Below are 19,113 nucleotides of genomic sequence, written 5' to 3'. Positions count from 1 at the left end.
TTAATGTGCATCTAGAGCAACGTAAAGAATACCAGCTAAAGTTTAAAGAGATAATATAAGACAATCTTTTAGCACGTCGATTCAAGACACAATATTGCGCGATGTTTAAGAGCGCTTTCGTGTGTGCGCGCAATTCTGTTTTTAATAGGCATTGTGCCGCTTTGAAGACACACGACTGCGCAACGCTAAGCACGCCGTGCTTTGCGATCGAAGTGGAATCTCGCCACACGTCACGTTTATTTCATTATTATTCTGTTCCGTAAAGCGAGAGAGAAGACGCGCGCACCACTTTTGGTAGGTAAAGGTATGGTTAAACAAGACGAATGATTATTTTTTCAAACCCATCTTTCATAGCGTGACTAGTCAGGGCTTTCTAAAATTGATCCTTCACATCCAAAAAACTCAAAAAAGTCTCGGGACGAGGTTGAGGCATTTTTTTTCAGTTTTCCTTTTTCCTGGGATTTGTTTTTTTGTCCATTTGGCGCTCCGTGTTGTTTGCGTGGTTAGTTTCAATATGGCATTCAAGCTGTACCAAAGCATGCAATAGAATTTTCCCAATCAATCTTAAATAAATTCTGCTGCAAAAAGTGAGCAAAAAGCTGCATTTTTACCTCAGCTAGAGCTAGCTAACTAATGTTAGCTTAAAGTGCATGAAAAAAAAATCAAAGCAATCTAGCTCCCTAAATCTTAATTGTAAAAACCGCTAGGTAGCTGGGTAGCTAGCTATAACTAGATGCTCATTTTTTATCCATTGGAAAAACATCCATATTTTTGCCTATCATATTGTAGAATATACAAGAATAGCTAGCTTGATGATTATTTTCTTTCCTATAGATGGTGGGAAAGGGCATCATTACATGTGAGTTTCCTTGCTATCTTGATATATGTATATATTTTTTGCAAGCAAAATAAAGCAATTCAATACACCTTTACGATAATTCAATTGTGCATGTGTTCCTCCATCGTTTTACAATATCGGAAAAATTGTGTTTTTATAAGAGTTTGTGTTAGAGATGAAAGCATGTTTTCTCTAGTTTTTTAACTTGCGTCGTATCAATTTCTTTCAAATTTTCAGGAAACGTTAATAATAATAAGATACAGCTTATGTGTACTTTTTATTAAAAACAAAACGCGGCAAGAAAAGTTATCACGAAAAAACGTGTTTTCTCATTAATAAACTCTTATAAAAGTGTGATGTTTACCTGGTTGTGCCTTGTCGTAGGCTTCCGAAGAAAGTCTTCAGGATTAGCAGTTGTGTACCAGTCCTCCATTGGATTGAATATCCATCCAGTTTACACCAATGTGTGCATATGTATAATAGAGTTTGAATCAGCCCGTCCTAAGGTGGTGTACCCTACCAGCTGTGGTTCATCTGGTATCTGGAATAGATATTTATCAAGGCTGTTTTTAAAAAAGTCCAGTGTGCAACCAGACATATTATGGATGGATTTGGGGAGGATGTTAAAGAGCTTTATTCCATGGATAGGTAAACTGAACTCTGCCACCTTACTGTATGGACCACACGGAAGTTTTCCTTTCCACCCATGCTAAAGATGATGATAGCTTTGAATTTTCAGATTGACATTTGGTACCAACTGTTCCATGATTTTCCAAATATAAATTATTCGATACCTTTCCCTTCTACGCTCCAATGAATACAGTTTCAGTTCCTTTAATGATTACCAATAGTTGTGATTGGGCAAGTTCTGATTTTTTGTATATAGGATTATTGCAATGCCTCTATCATCTGTTTCTCTCCAACTTTATGTGGACTCCATAGGACTGAACAATACTCTAATAGAGGAAGAACAAGAGATTTCCACATGGTCATAAGGAGATCCTTCGTTCTGGTGTAAAAAGTTCTTAAAATCCAAGACATCATGTTTTTACTGTCATTTACTACTTTCAATATGTGGGAATGAAAGGGGCAGTTCTAAATAAGCTGCAATGGTGTGTTAGTTTTCCCTAATTATCATAAAGGTGTATTGGCTAATAATTCCTTTTAAAAGATCTGATTGGTTAAAGAACTATTTGCCTGCGGAAAACAATGTAAACAAAGTTTACAGCAAGTCATTGAGAGATATTTCGTTATTTATTATTCTATTAGATTAGAGGTCTCTGTGTCAACTCTAGTAGAGAGGCTCAAATGACGAATCATGTCTGTTGGAACAGTGTCTGTAAGATTTTGAGGTGTTTTTTATAAATAATGCACACCAGAACTCTTTATTCCACACTCTTTTATTAGGGTTTCTAATTTTTCTTTTGAAAAAATTTGAAAAAGAAAAAGTAGTACTCTCAAACACCGTGTGGGCGGATGACAGGTAACTTACATGCTGACCTTCCAACTGACCTAAGGTGTGACGTAAATGTAATTTTGCCTCATACTTACCATCCCTTTTTTGATTATCAAAAGTAAAATCATTTCCAGGACCATAAAACAACTTGCACCACTTATCCTGTTGCCAGGGTTTTTTATGGTTTAGATATGATAACAAGCCATCCCTTGGCACAAAAGAGCCTATGGGGCAGGTTTTAGAGTTAAAGGAAACTAAGAAGGCAATGTTTTGCTCTAATTGGCCAGATGTAAAAATATTACATCGCACCAAGATTAAGTTTGGGAGCTTAGTTGATACTCATAGATTGAAATTTTTCAGGTTTTTCCAACTTATATACTTGAAGAAATCAAGTTTGAAAATCAATTTATGCTAAGACTGAAACTTGATTTTAAAGGTACTGTCCAATTAAAAATCAACTAAAATTTTGACAAAAGATTCTTATTTGTAACTAATTTCTATAAAAGAAATAAATAATTATTTGTTTTATTTCCTAACACTAACTGAACAACATCTCATTCTTGTTTACAAAAAACCAAGCTGTCTCTCGCTTCGATTGTTTATATGGATGGTGGACTGAAGCGAGGCTGAAATAATATGTCGCGTGTAACATATTTAGCACACGGAAGTGACCAAAATAAATAAAACTTGGGCCAGGCTGATATTTTAGTATATGTTTAAAAATTTTGGTAATTTTACCCTTCATGTCCAGTTTTAAAATTTAAAACAGCCCTCGACAAGTTTCTCAAAACTCTCCCAGATGAACCTCGGATCCCTGGGACAAATGAAGCCTAAAAAAACAGTATAGTCACTGTAGTTTGATCTAATCCTCATCCTCCTCTCTTTAGAGATGGAGTAGAAGAAGAGGAAGAAATGACTGACGTCGGTCATCCACGACAGGTGTGAAGCTACAACTTCAAAAGCTAACATAAGTAACATAAGTAAGCAGTCTTGGTCACGAATATTTGCACCCGCGTACGGTTGTACGTACGCCTACACTAATACAGGCATGCGATCAGTATCGCACGCCTAGCCTATGATTTTGACGTGCATTTATTACATTCAGGAGAGCGGCAGCGCAGAGTTTTTGAAGCATTGTTTTTTACTTTTTATTTGCTTCTTTTTCGTTTGTTGACTTATTTATTTTAGCAACAAAATGTTTACAAACCATGTTCACAACAAGCTGCCATATTGAATGAAGCATGTGAAAAATGAATAACCAACTTTGATCCAGACCTCAAACAACCAAGTAGTAAATGCAGGCTTCTCATTTTGAGGTACGCGATCGCGTTCCTACGCCCTATCGTGTACCTAAATTACGTGAGGTACGGGAAGAACCGAGTACCTCCGTTAACAGATTACTTTTAGATCTAAGAATTATTGAATAATCCTGACCCTTTTAATCCATAAGCAAGTCTATTCATAGCCAACCTCCCCATCCTAGCTAATTCACCGACTCCTGACTTAGTTAAAAGAACTACGTAGACATAAATCTCTTTTGCCTGGCCCCTTCGTCGTTGGTAACCAGGTCTTACCAAGAAATCCAGCCATGCGGTTCTTAACTAATGCGGAGGTGAACGCCGACGGAGCACGGATGAGGCAAGTCTGCAAATATGCACTTACAGGCGGAATAGACATTTTATCATGGATTTAATGGATGCAACTGACCTTCGGTTCGTAAATAGCATTTCCATTTGTCATCGTCTTAAGGAGACCATTCCAAGGTAATGAATAAATTTTTTGCCAGCTGAAAAACAAAAAAAATATTGTCGACGCAATGCCGACGCAAAACATTTGAAATGTATCTCACGTCAGCAATTTTAATGAAGGTGGGTATTTAATAGAAATACATTTTAGAGATATATACATTTTAACGCGGAAGAACAATTATGTATTGGGTAAAGTTTGGGTAAGGGATTACTCTAAAATAGCTCAGTTCTGCGTGGCGTGTGTACGAAGTAGAACGAGGCGTGTGATAAAGAGCACGCCCGAATTTCACATGGCGTGTGCGGAGGCGTGCGCGTGCGATCGCACGCCATTCATGACCAAGACTGAGTAAGTACCCCTTGAATTGTGAAAGACCGCCTTTCATAAATTATTCATATAGAATTTTATAATCGAAGGCGAAAGATATGTCTAGACCTTAAGGTAAACACACTGTGCCAATTCTGCACGAACCTTAAGTAAGAAGCATTTGCTAATAAAACCTGAACTTCAATATGACTTTAGCCCCAGTTTTGCATAGTTGTTTCCAGCTACTCTAAAACCAACCAATCAATAATTAAAAATTAGTTTTCCCTTTACTAGATGTCCTGCCACAGAGAGATTAGACTCAGATCGCACATTCAGTTAAGTTGAGAGGCAGAGTTATGTTGTGGTGTGCTGTTGTGAATTGCACTTAACAACAGTCGGAAAGACTAGGATAAAATTTTTGATACCCAAGTATCCACTAATAAAATCTACTGTATAAGGAAAAAACAAAAGTCAAATAAATCTCTGAACACAGAAGAAAAGAAAAGGATGTTAGGAAGGGGATAGGGGCTGGTAACTAGGTGGTCGTTCCAAATCATATAATAAGTGTTAGCACATTTAATATTATTCCATCTTTTTTTTATAGAATCATTTGAAGAAGTACCTCAACAATACAAAGATGTTACCGAATTCAGCTGTACTTCGTTGGCTATTGATATTGAAATGTTGAACTTATTCCATTGGTTGTCAAACTGTTGTTCAAACATGGAATGATTCAACACAATTTAAAGCGTTTTTTTATCATTATATTTGCTAACTAATGACTTTATTTATAACTTTATTATAGAAGTGTATAACGGACGAGGAAGGCGAAAAAATTCCGCTATTTCGAATCAAGTATTCCAAGCTCAATAAACGGTTTGTTGCAAAAGTTGTACAAGAGGAAAAAACTATGAATACTTCACCTACATTGTTCACAAATTTTAAAAAGAACTAATAAAATTGACAATGTTCTTTACAGATAGCGCCCAAAGAGCGACTTCCAAAAGAAGAGATCATAGAAAAGTGTCAACAATTTAAAAGAATTAAGTTGTAGATTTTGTACTTTTTTTTAAATTAAGCTTCTGTTCAATAATTTCTCCCCCTCCCCCTTCCATGAAATATTAAGCCCTGGAATTTCTACCCCATCTTTGTAACCAACATAAACGCCATTAGCACTAAAAAGTCCCGCAAATCTTGGGTACGACGCATGCTGGTATAACTCGTCGCAGCCCCTACCCAAATGATTATGCATGAACCAGCAGAACTGTCAATAAGCGGCATAGTGTACAATCTAAACAAAGTTGTAAATAGTTTATTGTAGAGTGCAAAAAAATGAGTAAGTAAAAACAACTTCGAACCCAGGGTCTTTTTATTGCTTACTTGTTTGATACTTCGTCACTTTTCGCCAATTCTCTGCTCTCTTGACATGGAGTGCCACCAAAGCTGTAAACAGCGCACTCTTTAATAAAACCTCTGCTTGGAATTCTTTTTGTGTTCCATAATACATTTTTTATATGAAAAATATTACAAAATTACTTAATCACACTCACATCTAAAAATACTCATGAAGAATTACTCATGAAACAGGAGAAAATTTTATACCATGTAATTGAAAGTATTTAATAGTGTCTATCTTGTGTTAGCACAAACATTCAATTTGAGAACATCCTCTAATATTTATCGCACAGGCACCATAGACCTACTGTAACATTTAGGCGAGTAATGCAACAAGGTCTCCAATGTTATGTTTGTCTACGTCTTGAAAAGTCGAAACTAAGCTCATCATTCGCTGTTCTTTCCGGCTCGAATTGAACTCCTAGAACCTGCAAATTATTTTCATTCATTGTTATCTTCATGAAGATCTTTTTCAAACGAGGAAAAAAATATAAAAAAACATTTAGTCGATGCACAAGTAAGGTAGTTCGTCTAATAAGAAGCCAGTTAACTACGTCACAAGCAAAAATGTGCTGAATAATGAATTTACCCAGTCCTTTTGCTGCATTCATAAAGATGGTAGGCCATTGTATTGAGATTATAACAAACAAACGATGGTGCTAGGTATCGGATAAATCTTTGTTGTTTAAAAGTGCAATCTTCGTTATTTTTGATACTCAATAAAACAATAGAAAAGATATTGTTTTTGGGTCAAGGAAAGATGATAATTACGAAAAAAACAATTTTATCAAATGCATGACTGTTGATCAGCAGCACTGTAACACTGACTATGAACTATGTTTGCATATTAACACTTGAATGTATAATTTTCGAGTCACATTATTAAAGATTTTTAGCATGTGTTTTGAATATATATAGGACAAATATCACTTTAAGTAATTTATTCTCTTGGGAATTGTAGATAATATTTTACATAATATTTTTCTATATACAAATGTATCAATGTGATCATGGCTCTAATCTGAGCCAAAAGCTCATTTAAAACGTGTTGTTTTTAATTAGTTTTACCTTACTTGACATGTATAATTCATACGCAAATCTCAACTGGGCATTATATACAATATCTAAATCAATTCATGGGGTTGTACAAGATTATGTATAATTGAATATGAAAAATAAAAATATCCAATTTAAAAAGTTGGAGAATAGATTTGCAAATTTTCAAAGTAAAAGCCCATTGTTTTATGTTTTTTTTTTTTTAATATAGTAAAATGGATCCTGAAACACATATTGGATTGGGCAGTAATCTCCACCAAATACTTTCAATTAGATGCAGTGTAAAGAAACCCTTGTTCTGTCAGAAGTGTGAGTCTTGCAAACTTATTGAAAAGATCAACCGTTCTAAGGCTTGGTTTATTCCTCTAAGTCATAACAATAAAAAGTGTTTCTTACAGCAACTGATTCTGTCTGCAGCAGACAGTGTTGTACGAAAGATACCAAATATGTTGACCAGCTTACAAGGCAAAGATTACCAGTATGCAAAGACAAGACTAAGACCTAGCATTTATGATGACAGTATTCAAGATCCTTCAGATCATTCAGTAGATTTAAAACAGGTTTGTTGGTTTTTGTTTGTTTATCTGTTTTTCTGTTTGTTTTTTTGTTTGCATTTAAAATCTTGCTCAAAATACTGTGCTTTAATATGATTGTATAATCACAAAATTACCATAAAAGCATTTTTTATGAAGTTAAAAGAGTATCATTAAAAAGCCAAATAAATTGAAGTTTGTTGCGGAAAGAAACACTTTATGTGTATTGTTTTATGCAATAAAAAAACTTTAATAAAATGCATTTTTAGATTTGCATAACTAATTTTCTCCTTAACATCTCATTTTTAATTTCCAGCCTACAAGGCTTGAAATATGTCAGTTTTCAGGGGGTTAAAAAATTACTTGCATTGACAATCTCCAATCTTAATCTCAACATTAATAAAAGGATGAAACTTTTCTTTTGATTTTTGTTAACAGAGCTTAATAATAGTGTTCTTAAAATCTAAAACAAAAAGCAAAATCATTTCAATATGCAGATACATAATATGGCAGTGTTTGTTTTGTATGTGAACTCTTTCATTTTTAATTCTGCAGTCGGGGGCTATCCAGGATTTCTTTAGGGGTGTCGGTATCTTTAGCAAGAAATTTTTTATAATAATAATTGGCTGTCTTTTGTTTTGTTGGCATGTATTTATCTAGGTGTTTTTTATAATATAAAATATTTTGTAGAAAGGAGAGAAATAAATAAAGTATTTTTTGAACATCTCAAAAATAGCTTTCTTATTTGGAGTGCCCTAATTACGTATGTCCCCAAAAATTTTATACCAATGCCTAAATTGACCTGGATCACTCCCAGACAGTGTGCTATAACTAATTATAAAATTGACCCTATTTATGCACTTGTTAAAAGCATATCCTATCAGAACAGTCTCACAATATCTAGCTAACTTTTTTCTGTAAACTTAGACACATTCTTGACTATTTCACTATATTTTGATTATTTGTAACATCAGATTGAAGATATGGTGAATAACGAATATATGTTGTGGTATCTCAAGTCAACAGAATGGTCACAGACTAACTACTTAGTAAGCCTATTTAAGTTATGCAGTTCGGTCTTGTTAAATGAAATTAAAGAGTACAGCATTGCATTATTAACCAACAAAGGAAAAAGTATAGAAAGTGGTAAGTACAATATTTAATTTTGGTCCTTTTGGGTTGACCAAGTTATATAAACTACAAAAAGTGGGGTTATGAGACAATAGAAGTTTTCCAATAGCTGACTCTGTTTAGTTTTACATGTATTGCAAAGTTAAAAGATTTTCTTTCTTTTGCTTTTTATTAAATTAATAGTCAAATTCTTTGTGTAATAAAGCCTTGGAATAGAGTTTTTCCATAAGATACCTCTTTATCATTAAAAGAAACACATCATGGAATTAATGAAGCACGGAATTGTGTTAATTTTTTACTGTGGAAAAGGGGATTTAGAAAATTTTCAATATTATAATTATATATATTATATATTAATTATATATATATATATATATTATATATATAATTATAATTATAATAATATGTATTTCATTTATCTATTCCTCCCTTTTGCTGACGCGATCATTGTTCAAAATGTCCTTTAAAACTTTGGATTATCAGAATATTCGGTACACTTATACCAAAAATTGTTTTTTTACACTTTTCTTAAACCATATTAATTTTAGCACCCGCAATGTATTTTTTTGGAAGACTGTGTTAATTTTATGCTATTGAAATGCAAATTTTCGACAAAATGTATAAATATTATATAATACATTAATTTTCTATGTTGTTAAGGTAATTTACTAAAATAAGGTATTTAAAAAGATATGAAGTTTACTATGAAAAGGGAAAAAAATTTTATTGCAAACATGTTTGTCACATGTTTTCAATAAAAGTATTTTTTCCTTTTAACATTACATGTATGATCTAGTGACAATATGGCTTTACTGAAACCATGTAGATCCGGATGGCATACTAAAATTAACAACCTCTTTTATTTATTTAATGATACAGAGAACATTATTTCTGGTACTGACATAATAAAAATACAGCATGGAGAAAAAACTAAGAGCTATTTTTAAAATGCTAGGGATCTTTGATTTTTTTTCTAGAAACTAGATTTGACCCAAGTTGTCTGCCTGTTCCAGATGAGATAACGCTCCGAAAAATACCGAAATGTCCAAGCGCTCCCCTGATGAGATGCAAGTCAATCTTAAAAGCAAGAAAAATAAGTTCAGCTAAGGAGAGAATTACATTTCAGAATGAAAATTCATATTTATTTGAAAATCTTGGTAATTCATCCACACGACCGTCCTCACAACATTCAAAGGCATCATCAAAAGCAAAGTTTGTTTCGCGACAGAATTCCTCGGCCCGATGCACACCAATTTCATCTTGCTGTTGGGATTTAGACACACCACAATCATTTGTTTCGAAAACATTTTGTGAATATAAAGTTAATCAAAATATTGGTGTGGATTTTTTGCGAGTTCTACCTGTTCAGCTTTGTAAAAAAATTTTTGGTTATCTGGATGAGGCAACACTTACAACATTATCTAGTGTTAATAATCATTGGAAAGAATTAGCAGAACAAGTGAAAGCAGAGCTGATATTAATCCAAGTTGCCAAGGAAGATGTTATGGTTATGCAGGTGATGTCTCTTATTTTAATACCTGTATTTTTGTCTGTTTGTGTCACGCAAAAGCAACTTTCGTGCATTTTCATCCACTTTGTTTTAACAGGTGAGTTCCTGTGGAATTTTAAGGATGGGTGAGCCTCTGAGTTTTTAGGTTTTTATTATTTGCTATACTGCATTCAAATCTCACATTAATTTTTTTCAGGCAGCAAGTGCGAAAGCGCCACATCCATGTTATGCTCGCTATGTGCCAGTTCATATCCCTGTTGTAGATAAAGAAGGAAAATTAAAAGTAAATCTGGAAGGTAAACATATTGATGTTGTCATTGATCAGGATGAGTTTTGTGACCTTGACATGGAAGAGTGTTATAATGGTTATGAAACACAGAAAGTGATGATGGAAGAAAGGAATGTATATTGCAACAGCTACAATGTGTTGGTTTTAGATGCACGGTACGCCCGAAGTATTTGTGTGTGGTTAAACTTCAGGATTATTAGGAATAATGTTTATCATATCAGGCAAATCTGTTTTATTCTCATTTGTAAATATAACTTTCATAATGTGACTTTGGCTCAGGGGAGTAATTACATTAAAGTATTAGCAGTTTTAGCAGTGTTAAGCTTTCTACGTTTTTTAATATAACTCTTTAAAAATTTTCTCTTTAGTTGCAAGAATGTAAAAAAATGCTCTTACGGACAAACTACAATGTATGCTGAGGGTATTTAACCATTTCAAGAAAACATTTCTGTTCTCATGTTTCCTTTTGTTTTCTATAGAAAGGACAATCACAGATATGTGCATTATGGATGTGGTAGATTTGTTGGTGTTGGGTCAGTGGATCGAAAAATCAGTCTACTTAATGTAAATACAGCCGCACATGTACAATCTATAGCTGGCCACACTGGCTCAATCAAATGTTTGTGTTTGTATGAACCTAGCAATATTGTTGTGAGCGGAAGTTATGACACATCTGTCAGGTGTGATGTTTTTAGGCTTTTTTGTTGTTATCACCTTCTACCATTGTCTTTTAAAGGGCTTAAGATTATTTATTATAACTAGTTTGACAAGTTTAATTGTCTGAGACCCCCTTAAGAAAATACACATATTCTTTGAAGACATTTTTCATAGGATGCTTGTTAACTTATTCAGGTTTTGGTTACCTTGGTTACGTACTAATTTTTCAATTTTTCAGCTAGACTAGTTGCTTACGTTTCGACTCGGATGTTCTTAGCTTCATCCCATAGCAATTCAGTTGCTTAAAAATATTATTTAGTAGCCTAAAACATAATAGTAAGTGGTAATATAATACACACTTGTATCTGTCTAAATTTTAGTTGACATAGAAAGCCTGACTTTTCCATCAGTAAAATAAAGTTTCCTGTGACAATTAGACTAAACCCTTGACCCCACTGGACTAAAACCTTACCAATATTCTTTACTGAATGATTGTTCAAGAAAGGTGTGTAGCTAAAGCAACCAATGTTGCTCTACCAAAATGATAAGTCCAACAGCTTTAATCTTCAGTTATACTCTGGTCAGTAGGATCTCTTCGAATTTTCCGTATTAAACAAGTTTGCCATCACATAAAAGAAAAATCAGTCACTTAGCATATGTAATTTAAAGCGGATTATTTTTTATTTTAATAAAGAGTACAGTAGAAATATTTATTTGTGAAGAGACAAGGGATTACTCTTATCTTGGAAACTGTACTCTGTAGGTTAAAGTTTAAAAGAGTGCAAAATGTCAGTTTGTATGTTAAAACTGACTTTTTGGGATATATACGAATGCCTATATTTATATATTGGTATATTTATACCTAACGTGACAAGAGATGCAACGTACAAACATTTCTGATCAGGGAAGGGATAGAAGTTGGAGGGTTAGGAACATTGCATACGACAAAAAAAATTTTCCTTCTGTTATTGATTTATTTTTTCATACAATTTTAGAGTCTGGGACTTGACGACAGGAAAATGCAAATTTATATTTCGTGGGTAGGTTACATAGAAGCTGTTATTTTGATATAGACTTCTTAAAATGTTATTTTGTTAGTACATGACTTCTATTTTTTACAGACACAAAGGAACGATACTGTGTGTGGCTGTGTGCAAATCTTTTGCTGTCTCTAGTAGCACCGACAAACGAGTGAAAGGTAAGGGAGAGATATTATCTTTGCTGTAAATGACAACGTTACTGTTATTTTTAAATGTTGATGAATCGTCTGTAATTCTGTCCTTTCATAATAATTTTTGTTCTGAATTTAAGCACACTTAAGGAAAACTTACTGCTAGGCTCCTACAGATGCATGTTTGTGTTTTTACAAGCTCGTGAGCTTGTATTAAAACGCAAATGTGTCCAACAAGAATGGAAATTTTTGCCTCTCTGAGCACCGAAACGAGAGTAGTCGTGTGGTCGAATCTCATCTTGGTAACTATTTGTACCTTTTTTTTTGCTGTTATAAATCACAATCTCATAGACAGCTTTTTGTAAACTTTATTTCTGAGGTTGTTTACGTATATCATACGTCTTGTTTAGTCTTATTTTGAAAAGTGTACATTTTTATCAATATTTTGTTTTTACAAGTTACGAGAGGTATTTAATTAAAAGTTAGTTGGAGTTTAGTTTTTTGATCTGTAACGTTCTCTGTTTATGGATGTTAGGGTGTCTTTTCTAGGACTTGCTGAAAAATGTCTTTCTCTTTTTCCTCTTTCCTAAAAGACCAATAAAATCCAGTTCTGGCAAAATGACATTTTTTTACACTGTCTACGGTTAAATGTTTATGTCGGAGTAAACAGTCTTAACCGTTCCATTTATTTACATTTAATTGTATACCTTCAGAACTTAAACTCGGGGACCTAGAAATTATTTGAGTTTTTCTTATCTGTCAGCTATTTAGCTGCTCATACTGCTCATTATACCGTGAAATTGATATTCGGTGTATATTCAACATTTAACAACATTGTCAAGTTTGTTGCAAGAAAATAGTTTTACCATCGGTGGCATAAATTCGCAAACTAAGAATTTAAAAATAAATTTAAAATTGTTCTACTTGTCAAAATTTAAAAGGGTGTACACATACCTTGTGTGTATACGGTATAAGATTGTCACAGAAATAAAAGCTTTGAAGAAGCCAGTCAACGAACATAAACTAGTTAGAAGTGGATCATTCTATAATACAGCTTTTTAAACCTAAATTTCTTAGTCTTGGTAAATTCTTTTAATGTGTTTTTTTATTCTTGTGTTGTTGGCATGTCTTTTCTTTTTCCTTGTACACAATAAAACTATTATATTGTCTCTCCTTGTGTAATCATACCTTTAGTATTTTCAAAACTAAAAACAGGACCATTCCATCTATCGATATAGCTCAGCCTGATTTTGAATTTTCACTTGCTTACAACAAGAAAAGAGAAAAAAGGACTAAATGTGTATATCAACAGCAGTGAAGTAACACTTTGTAAGTTACAGTCACGACAGATTCTTAAGTTGTACCATATATTTTACTCTAGTTTGGACTCTTGCAACTGGCAAATGTAAAACGACATTGCAACATTCAGTTGTGGTCAGGACGTTAGAGGTATGCATGCTGTTTACCGAAAGGAAGCCAGCGGACAATTTTTGTACCAAAAAATCTTAGGTGTTATGTGTTGTCAGGAGGTAGCTATTGTGGTGTTTACAGCATTCTCCTGCGCTTAAAACAAAGTTTACTTGGATGTAAATTCAAAATAGTAAGAGAATCGTGTTTTTATGTTATTTAGCAACCATGGCAGAGATGTACATTTAAAAACGTTTAACCCTATTCATGTTGGAGACCGCGTGGTCTAGGTCAAAGATTAGAGGAAGGGAGGGTGCACGGGGAGCAAGCAAACTGCTTAGCGTTACACACAACATTAGCGTAAACTAACAAAGATGGCAGCCTCCCTTCAATGTGAGTCACGTGGGTGATTGCAAATTAACTTTACCATCATTTGCATCATTTTTTCTTAGATTAACGAGGTGTCTGTGATAACTGGCAGTGATGCAGGAGTTATAAATGTTTGGGACATCGAGACTGCACTTATAATCAAAGTATGTATTTTTTTGTACTGTTCGTGTACTATACGCTTGAATTGATCAGAAAACTCTGTCTTTATTTACTACACAAGCTCGTGTTGTAATGTTTTATCGCTACTTGTCAATATGATTCTTATCTTACTGCAGAGTAGCACGAACATGTCAAATTTCTCCTTCTCAACGGAAGATGATTTCGTCTCTGTTTGCTTGTCATGAGATTGAGACGAATGAGAAGACGACGAGAATCGTGTTGAAAATCGTGCTTACGTTATTGAAAGTTTTTTGATGCGTGGTCCCGCTTTGACCAAAAATAAGAATTGTTCTGTTTTTAACAAAAAACAGACATCCTCTAATTTCTTAAATTTCCAAATTGACCCCAACCTTGAGAATCCATCAAAATGACGATAAAGAGAAAATTTATTTACTGTCTTTTTATGCACTGTTCCTACTTTACACTGCAACATGAGAGTTGAAATTCATTAGCCCCACCTAGGACTTATAAGAAACGGGTTTAACAAACTTTCCCAATTCAAAACCGTAAAAACAAACAAACTTGGAACCAGAAAGTTATATATTGGGAACTTTACAGAAACCAGAAGTAAAGTTTTTTTTTGATGACTAATAATTTTTAATAATGGCCAAAAAGGGTAACAAGCGATTATCTACTAGACTCATTTTGCTTATCAAGAACTATTTTTAGTTAGAAAACTCAAGTGAAAGACGCTTTTAAAACTAAAATGTATGCCATTTAAAGACGAGTGATTGGCTTCTTCTCTTTCAGACATTAGAAGCTCATTCGAATTTAGTGACGTGTTTAAAGTTAACGCAATATCATATCCTCTCTGGTAGTAGGGATTGTTTTGCTATACTTTGGAGTAACATCGGCGATTTGACGAAGCCGTTAAAGCTTTACCGACATCCACAGTAAGAAATATTTACGTTTTTTTTATATGCACTTAACGTGCCGTGTCCTAGAGATGTAGTCTGTATTTTAGGGAGGTGTTATGTTTGGACATTTCGTATTGTCGCTTGATAACTTCGTGTGCTGATGGAAAGGTTAGTCTTAATTTGTTTTTTACTAACCTGAAATTTTTTTTTCAAATTTTTCTTGGCATTCAGAATCTAATTCTTTTCCACCTCTGGTATACAGATGGTTTGGTTTGAAACAGGGTGTGTACTAAGCCAAAACACAATGGATTATAGGGGAGATTTCGTTTGAAACAAGGTGTGTGCTAAACCAACATAATGCAATATGGTGGAGATTTCATTTGGAACAGGCTGTGTACTCAGCCAAAACACAATAGAATATGGTGGAGATTTCGTTTGAAACAGGGTGTGTACTCAGTCAAAACATAATGGGATATGGTGGAGATTTCGTTTGAAACAGGGTGTATACTAAGCCAAAACACAATGAAATATGGTGGAGATTTCGTTTGAAACAGGCTGTGTGTACTAAGCCAAAATACAATGGAATATGGTGGAGATTTCGTTCAAAACAGGGTGTGTACTCAGTCAAAACATGATGGGATATGGTGGAGATTTGTTTCTGTGCTTTTTTCTGCATTTTGTTATATTATGATCTGTCTTGTTACTTAAAGCGTTTGCCCAATATTGAGTGATTTCAAATGATTGAAACTATGAGTGGTGAGCAACATAATGCGATTTTTGTGATTCGTTATATGTGTTTTAACCACTCTTTAAAATGTCGGGTGTAAATAACGTTGCTACCGACGTATCATTTCCATATTATTTAGTAATTTCCTTGCTTTTCTTTATTCACGTAAATATTGTTGTCATATTTGTATTTTTTTGTCAAAGTTGTCAAAAAAGTGACGTTGTTGTTGCACATGGCACAAAATTGGGTAGGCTGTATTTCCACATCCAGATTGCCTTATCGGCCCAACAAAGTCGGCCTATAATTATCGCCGGCCTTAGCTTTTCGCTTTTTTCCACTCAAATTTTCGAGTCCGGAAAATATTGTCACGTAGCCCGACAAATTATTGGTTGACAAGCCAAAATTATAACTTTTTACTGTACACTGATATTTTTGCAAAATTTGCACTATTAATCAAATATTTATAAAGAAATAATTTTGGCCTTTCTGATTTTTTAAGAATTTTTAAGAATCCTTCTCCGGTTTTAAACAAACTATCACTTTATTGTCGTAAGAAATAAGAAAAAATAATTTGTTCAATTAATAAGCCTCATTATTTGTTACCTTACTTAGTACCGAGTTTGTTTGGGCTGTTAAGTTATCGGATTCATCGGGTCAGTAAAATTTGAGTCCTCTTAAAATATCCTACAGTACCGAGTAAGTGTCCCACCTCTGATTGTTAATTTTCGAATCCTCTTTCCCCAATGATTGATTTCCAATACATATTTTCGCGCGTATTAATTATTGCGTAAAACTTTTTGCGAGAATTTCTAATTCTCCATCTGACAGTTTTGTTTGTTTTTAGATACGCGTGTGGAACATGTTAAATGGTGATTGTTTGCGTGTCATACGCGGGAACAGTAAGAACGACGCTATAACAAGTTTGTTTTGCAGTGAAAATAGGTACGAAAACAGCTGTTTGTCAATATTCCGCCATAATTAAACGCCCATGCTGAAATCAACCCAACTGTCTGATTAAACTCCCAAGTAAAAAGGTTAAAACAACAACAAAGCTCTTCAAATAAACGCCCGCCTTCTCAAGGGCCGCCTTCTCTCAAATTGTGAAAATAGGCGTAAATTTCTTTTACTTTTTCAAATAATATTTTTTTTACGTTTTCAAATAATCGATTTCATTGATGACCATTTAAACAATGGCCATTTTTACCGCCCTCTTGAATAAATACCCCTGCCTCTGAAAAAAGTTAAAAAAAGCAAAGAGCTCTTGGCCAAGTTTTTTTAAAAGATTTCTTGGTGTCTGCTATTTGTTTTTTGTTTTTTTGTGAATTCTCGGATTCTTATTCCATTATTTATCACTTCACAAATGTAGTCAAATAAATTCTTGCGAAATTTATATTTTGCACCCTTTTTGAGGTATTTAATTCTATAAAATTAGACTTTTAATAGCAAATCGCAAAAATAAGCTCCGCAAAAGTAGGCAAAAGTTGATCAAGTTTCGAAATGTTTTTAAATCGCAAAAATAATTGGAAATTTTTGGACGTCGACGAGTTACTGATGTTAGATTGTGAAATGTTATTTTAGTAAATATACAAATAAATATAAGGGGGCCCAAGCGGGAACATTGATTCGGCATTATTTTTGTAAGAGCTTCACAAAATACGTTTCGCAGTTTGCATGCGTTCCAATCGTAAAATTTAATTCTGCAAAAAAAAATTTCATAAATATATTCCTTATGCAAAGTTTTTACTGTTACATATTGATAATGCATTACATTTCTGTGTTTTGTGAAATTGTTAAATAAATAAAACTCGATTTCACTCGCTTCGTTGTGCCTCGTTGTTTGTTTACATTATGCGGCCATTTTTAATTTTTTAACTCTTGCCATCAGATCCCGTGATTATAAACATTGACTTAGTTAAATGATCTCCAGCATGCAACGCCGGACATTCATCGAAAAATATCGTCACATTAAGGTACTGTACTATGAAGTTACTCTTTTCCTTTTTCAGATTTGTGGTGAGTACATTAAATTGCATCCTTGTATATAACTTTGAGCCTGTCGAATGGAATTACGATGCTCCCAGAGAGAGACTGGAAACCAACAGTTTGAACATTTTAAAGTTATCACGGGATAAACCTCCGCATGCCTATACACGTGCAATGAGATTTTTATATCATGGTTCTCCGATTCATGACCGGGACAATAACGCCATCCTCCAACCGAATAAAAGCAAAAGCGTGCATGTTTGCAACCAATCAGGTCGTTTAAGTGAATTTGAATCGTCAAGGAAAACAATAAATCGGATCAAGAGCGCACCGGCGATAAACAGAAATGCATTAGTGCAACCAACTTTATCCAGCATTAATCGTCATATTGAAAGAGTTAAGAGTGCACATTCTGTTATGAGGATAGAAGTTACGAATAGACTCAATGTGGGAGAGCAGATGGTTTCTTCGTCTCAGCTGCATAATCCACCTTGGAATGACAGAGTAAATAATCATTGCGATGTAGTACCGACGAGCCCCTGCGATGGACTGCTGAAGAGCCAAGTTAGCAAGACCAACTTAGATTCCATAAAGTTAAAAGAATCTAAGAGTATACAAATTAAAACTAGATATCGTAGCGCTCCAGCCTACAGAATGAAGCCACTCCTTTCTTCAGAAAGAGGTTTTACCACGTCGTCTTTTAAATACGACGAGTTGCCTAGCAACAAGATGGTAGCTAGAAAACAACGTAGGCCGCAAACAACGGCCAGGCTGTCTAGCGCAAGTCATGTTTTGAACGATTTTTTGGATTTAAAAATCAAAACGTTTCACTTACAGCTGGAATATGAAGAAGAATTACGTCAAGGGAAATTTTGACTGCATGCGATTAAAAGATGGCGTTTACTTTGCTGTTTTTACGGTGCCGATTGCACAAACAACTTAACCTTTTAACTTTATACTAGAGAACCCGTTTAATACCTCTATAATAATATTTTGCCTGCCTGTTCGTAGGAAAAACGTCGTGCTATGGGAACACGAAATGGCATGTAATTTAAAGACGGGCACTAGTTTGCAATATCGTAATTTATCGGTTGCTATATGGTGCCATATTAAATTTTAATAAACGCCAATGTTAACAAAATTTACACCTAGAGTGAGACTGGAATTTATATTTCTATGCGGAATTGTTTATTATATTTATATTTAATAATGTACTGATAACCGAATAATTAATCTTTCTGACTAATACATCATTCGTCAGCGTAATAAGAGTTGAGAGCAAAACTCACTGCTCTTTGAGATAAAACCTTGGTAGTTCTACTTATGACGTTTATTTCAAAGAGCTCTGGGAACTAGAATATCACCAGACTTCTTTAACGGAAGAAAACAATGTGGAAGAACTTTCTCACTTTTTTTGGCTTTTTTTACGAAAATTAATTCCGCGAATTTTTTAGATTGCTGATTTGCAAAATTTAGTTATTGATTTTCTGTTTTTGGGCAAT

The 19,113-nt window shown here is 34.0% G+C and overlaps 1 protein-coding gene across 5 annotated transcripts; it reads left to right on the top strand.

Moving 5' to 3' along the window:
- Positions 1–393: 393 nt before the first annotated feature.
- LOC130648707 (F-box and WD repeat domain containing protein 10B-like) lies at positions 394–18,859 on the top strand. Of its 5 annotated transcripts, none has more exons than XM_057454778.1 (15): positions 394–587; positions 2,108–3,233; positions 4,951–7,357; positions 8,305–8,476; positions 9,439–9,977; positions 10,168–10,415; positions 10,740–10,940; positions 11,913–11,957; positions 12,039–12,115; positions 13,470–13,537; positions 13,948–14,028; positions 14,795–14,937; positions 15,009–15,069; positions 16,473–16,570; positions 17,635–18,859. In XM_057454778.1, the coding sequence occupies exons 3-15, from the start codon at positions 7,013–7,015 to the stop codon at positions 18,485–18,487; spliced, it is 2,931 nt and encodes a 976-aa protein (XP_057310761.1). In that variant the 5' UTR covers positions 394–587; positions 2,108–3,233; positions 4,951–7,012; the 3' UTR covers positions 18,488–18,859. The 5 variants fall into 5 exon arrangements, with proteins under 5 accessions (XP_057310761.1, XP_057310759.1, XP_057310760.1 ...); XM_057454776.1 differs by adding an exon at positions 1,223–1,486 and having other exon boundaries at positions 394–859; positions 3,182–7,357; XM_057454777.1 differs by having other exon boundaries at positions 394–1,486; positions 3,182–3,233.
- Positions 18,860–19,113: the final 254 nt, after the last annotated feature.

This window comes from Hydractinia symbiolongicarpus, chromosome 7, assembly GCF_029227915.1.
Source record: "Hydractinia symbiolongicarpus strain clone_291-10 chromosome 7, HSymV2.1, whole genome shotgun sequence".
Lineage (NCBI taxonomy): Eukaryota > Metazoa > Cnidaria > Hydrozoa > Anthoathecata > Hydractiniidae > Hydractinia > Hydractinia symbiolongicarpus.
The sequence above is the reverse complement of the archived record's forward strand: the minus strand, read 5'-3'. Positions and strand labels throughout refer to the sequence as shown.

Bases quoted from the DNA above. Each gene is read 5' to 3' on its own strand.
- LOC130648707 (XM_057454778.1), top strand. From the start codon at position 7,013: ATGGATCCTGAAACACATATTGGATTGGGCAGTAATCTCCACCAAATA. The intron at 8,477-9,438 runs GTAAGTACAATA...TTTTTTTTCTAG, and splicing joins AGGAAAAAGTATAGAAAGTG to AAACTAGATTTGACCCAAGT. The intron at 14,029-14,794 runs GTATGTATTTTT...CTTCTCTTTCAG, and splicing joins AGACTGCACTTATAATCAAA to ACATTAGAAGCTCATTCGAA.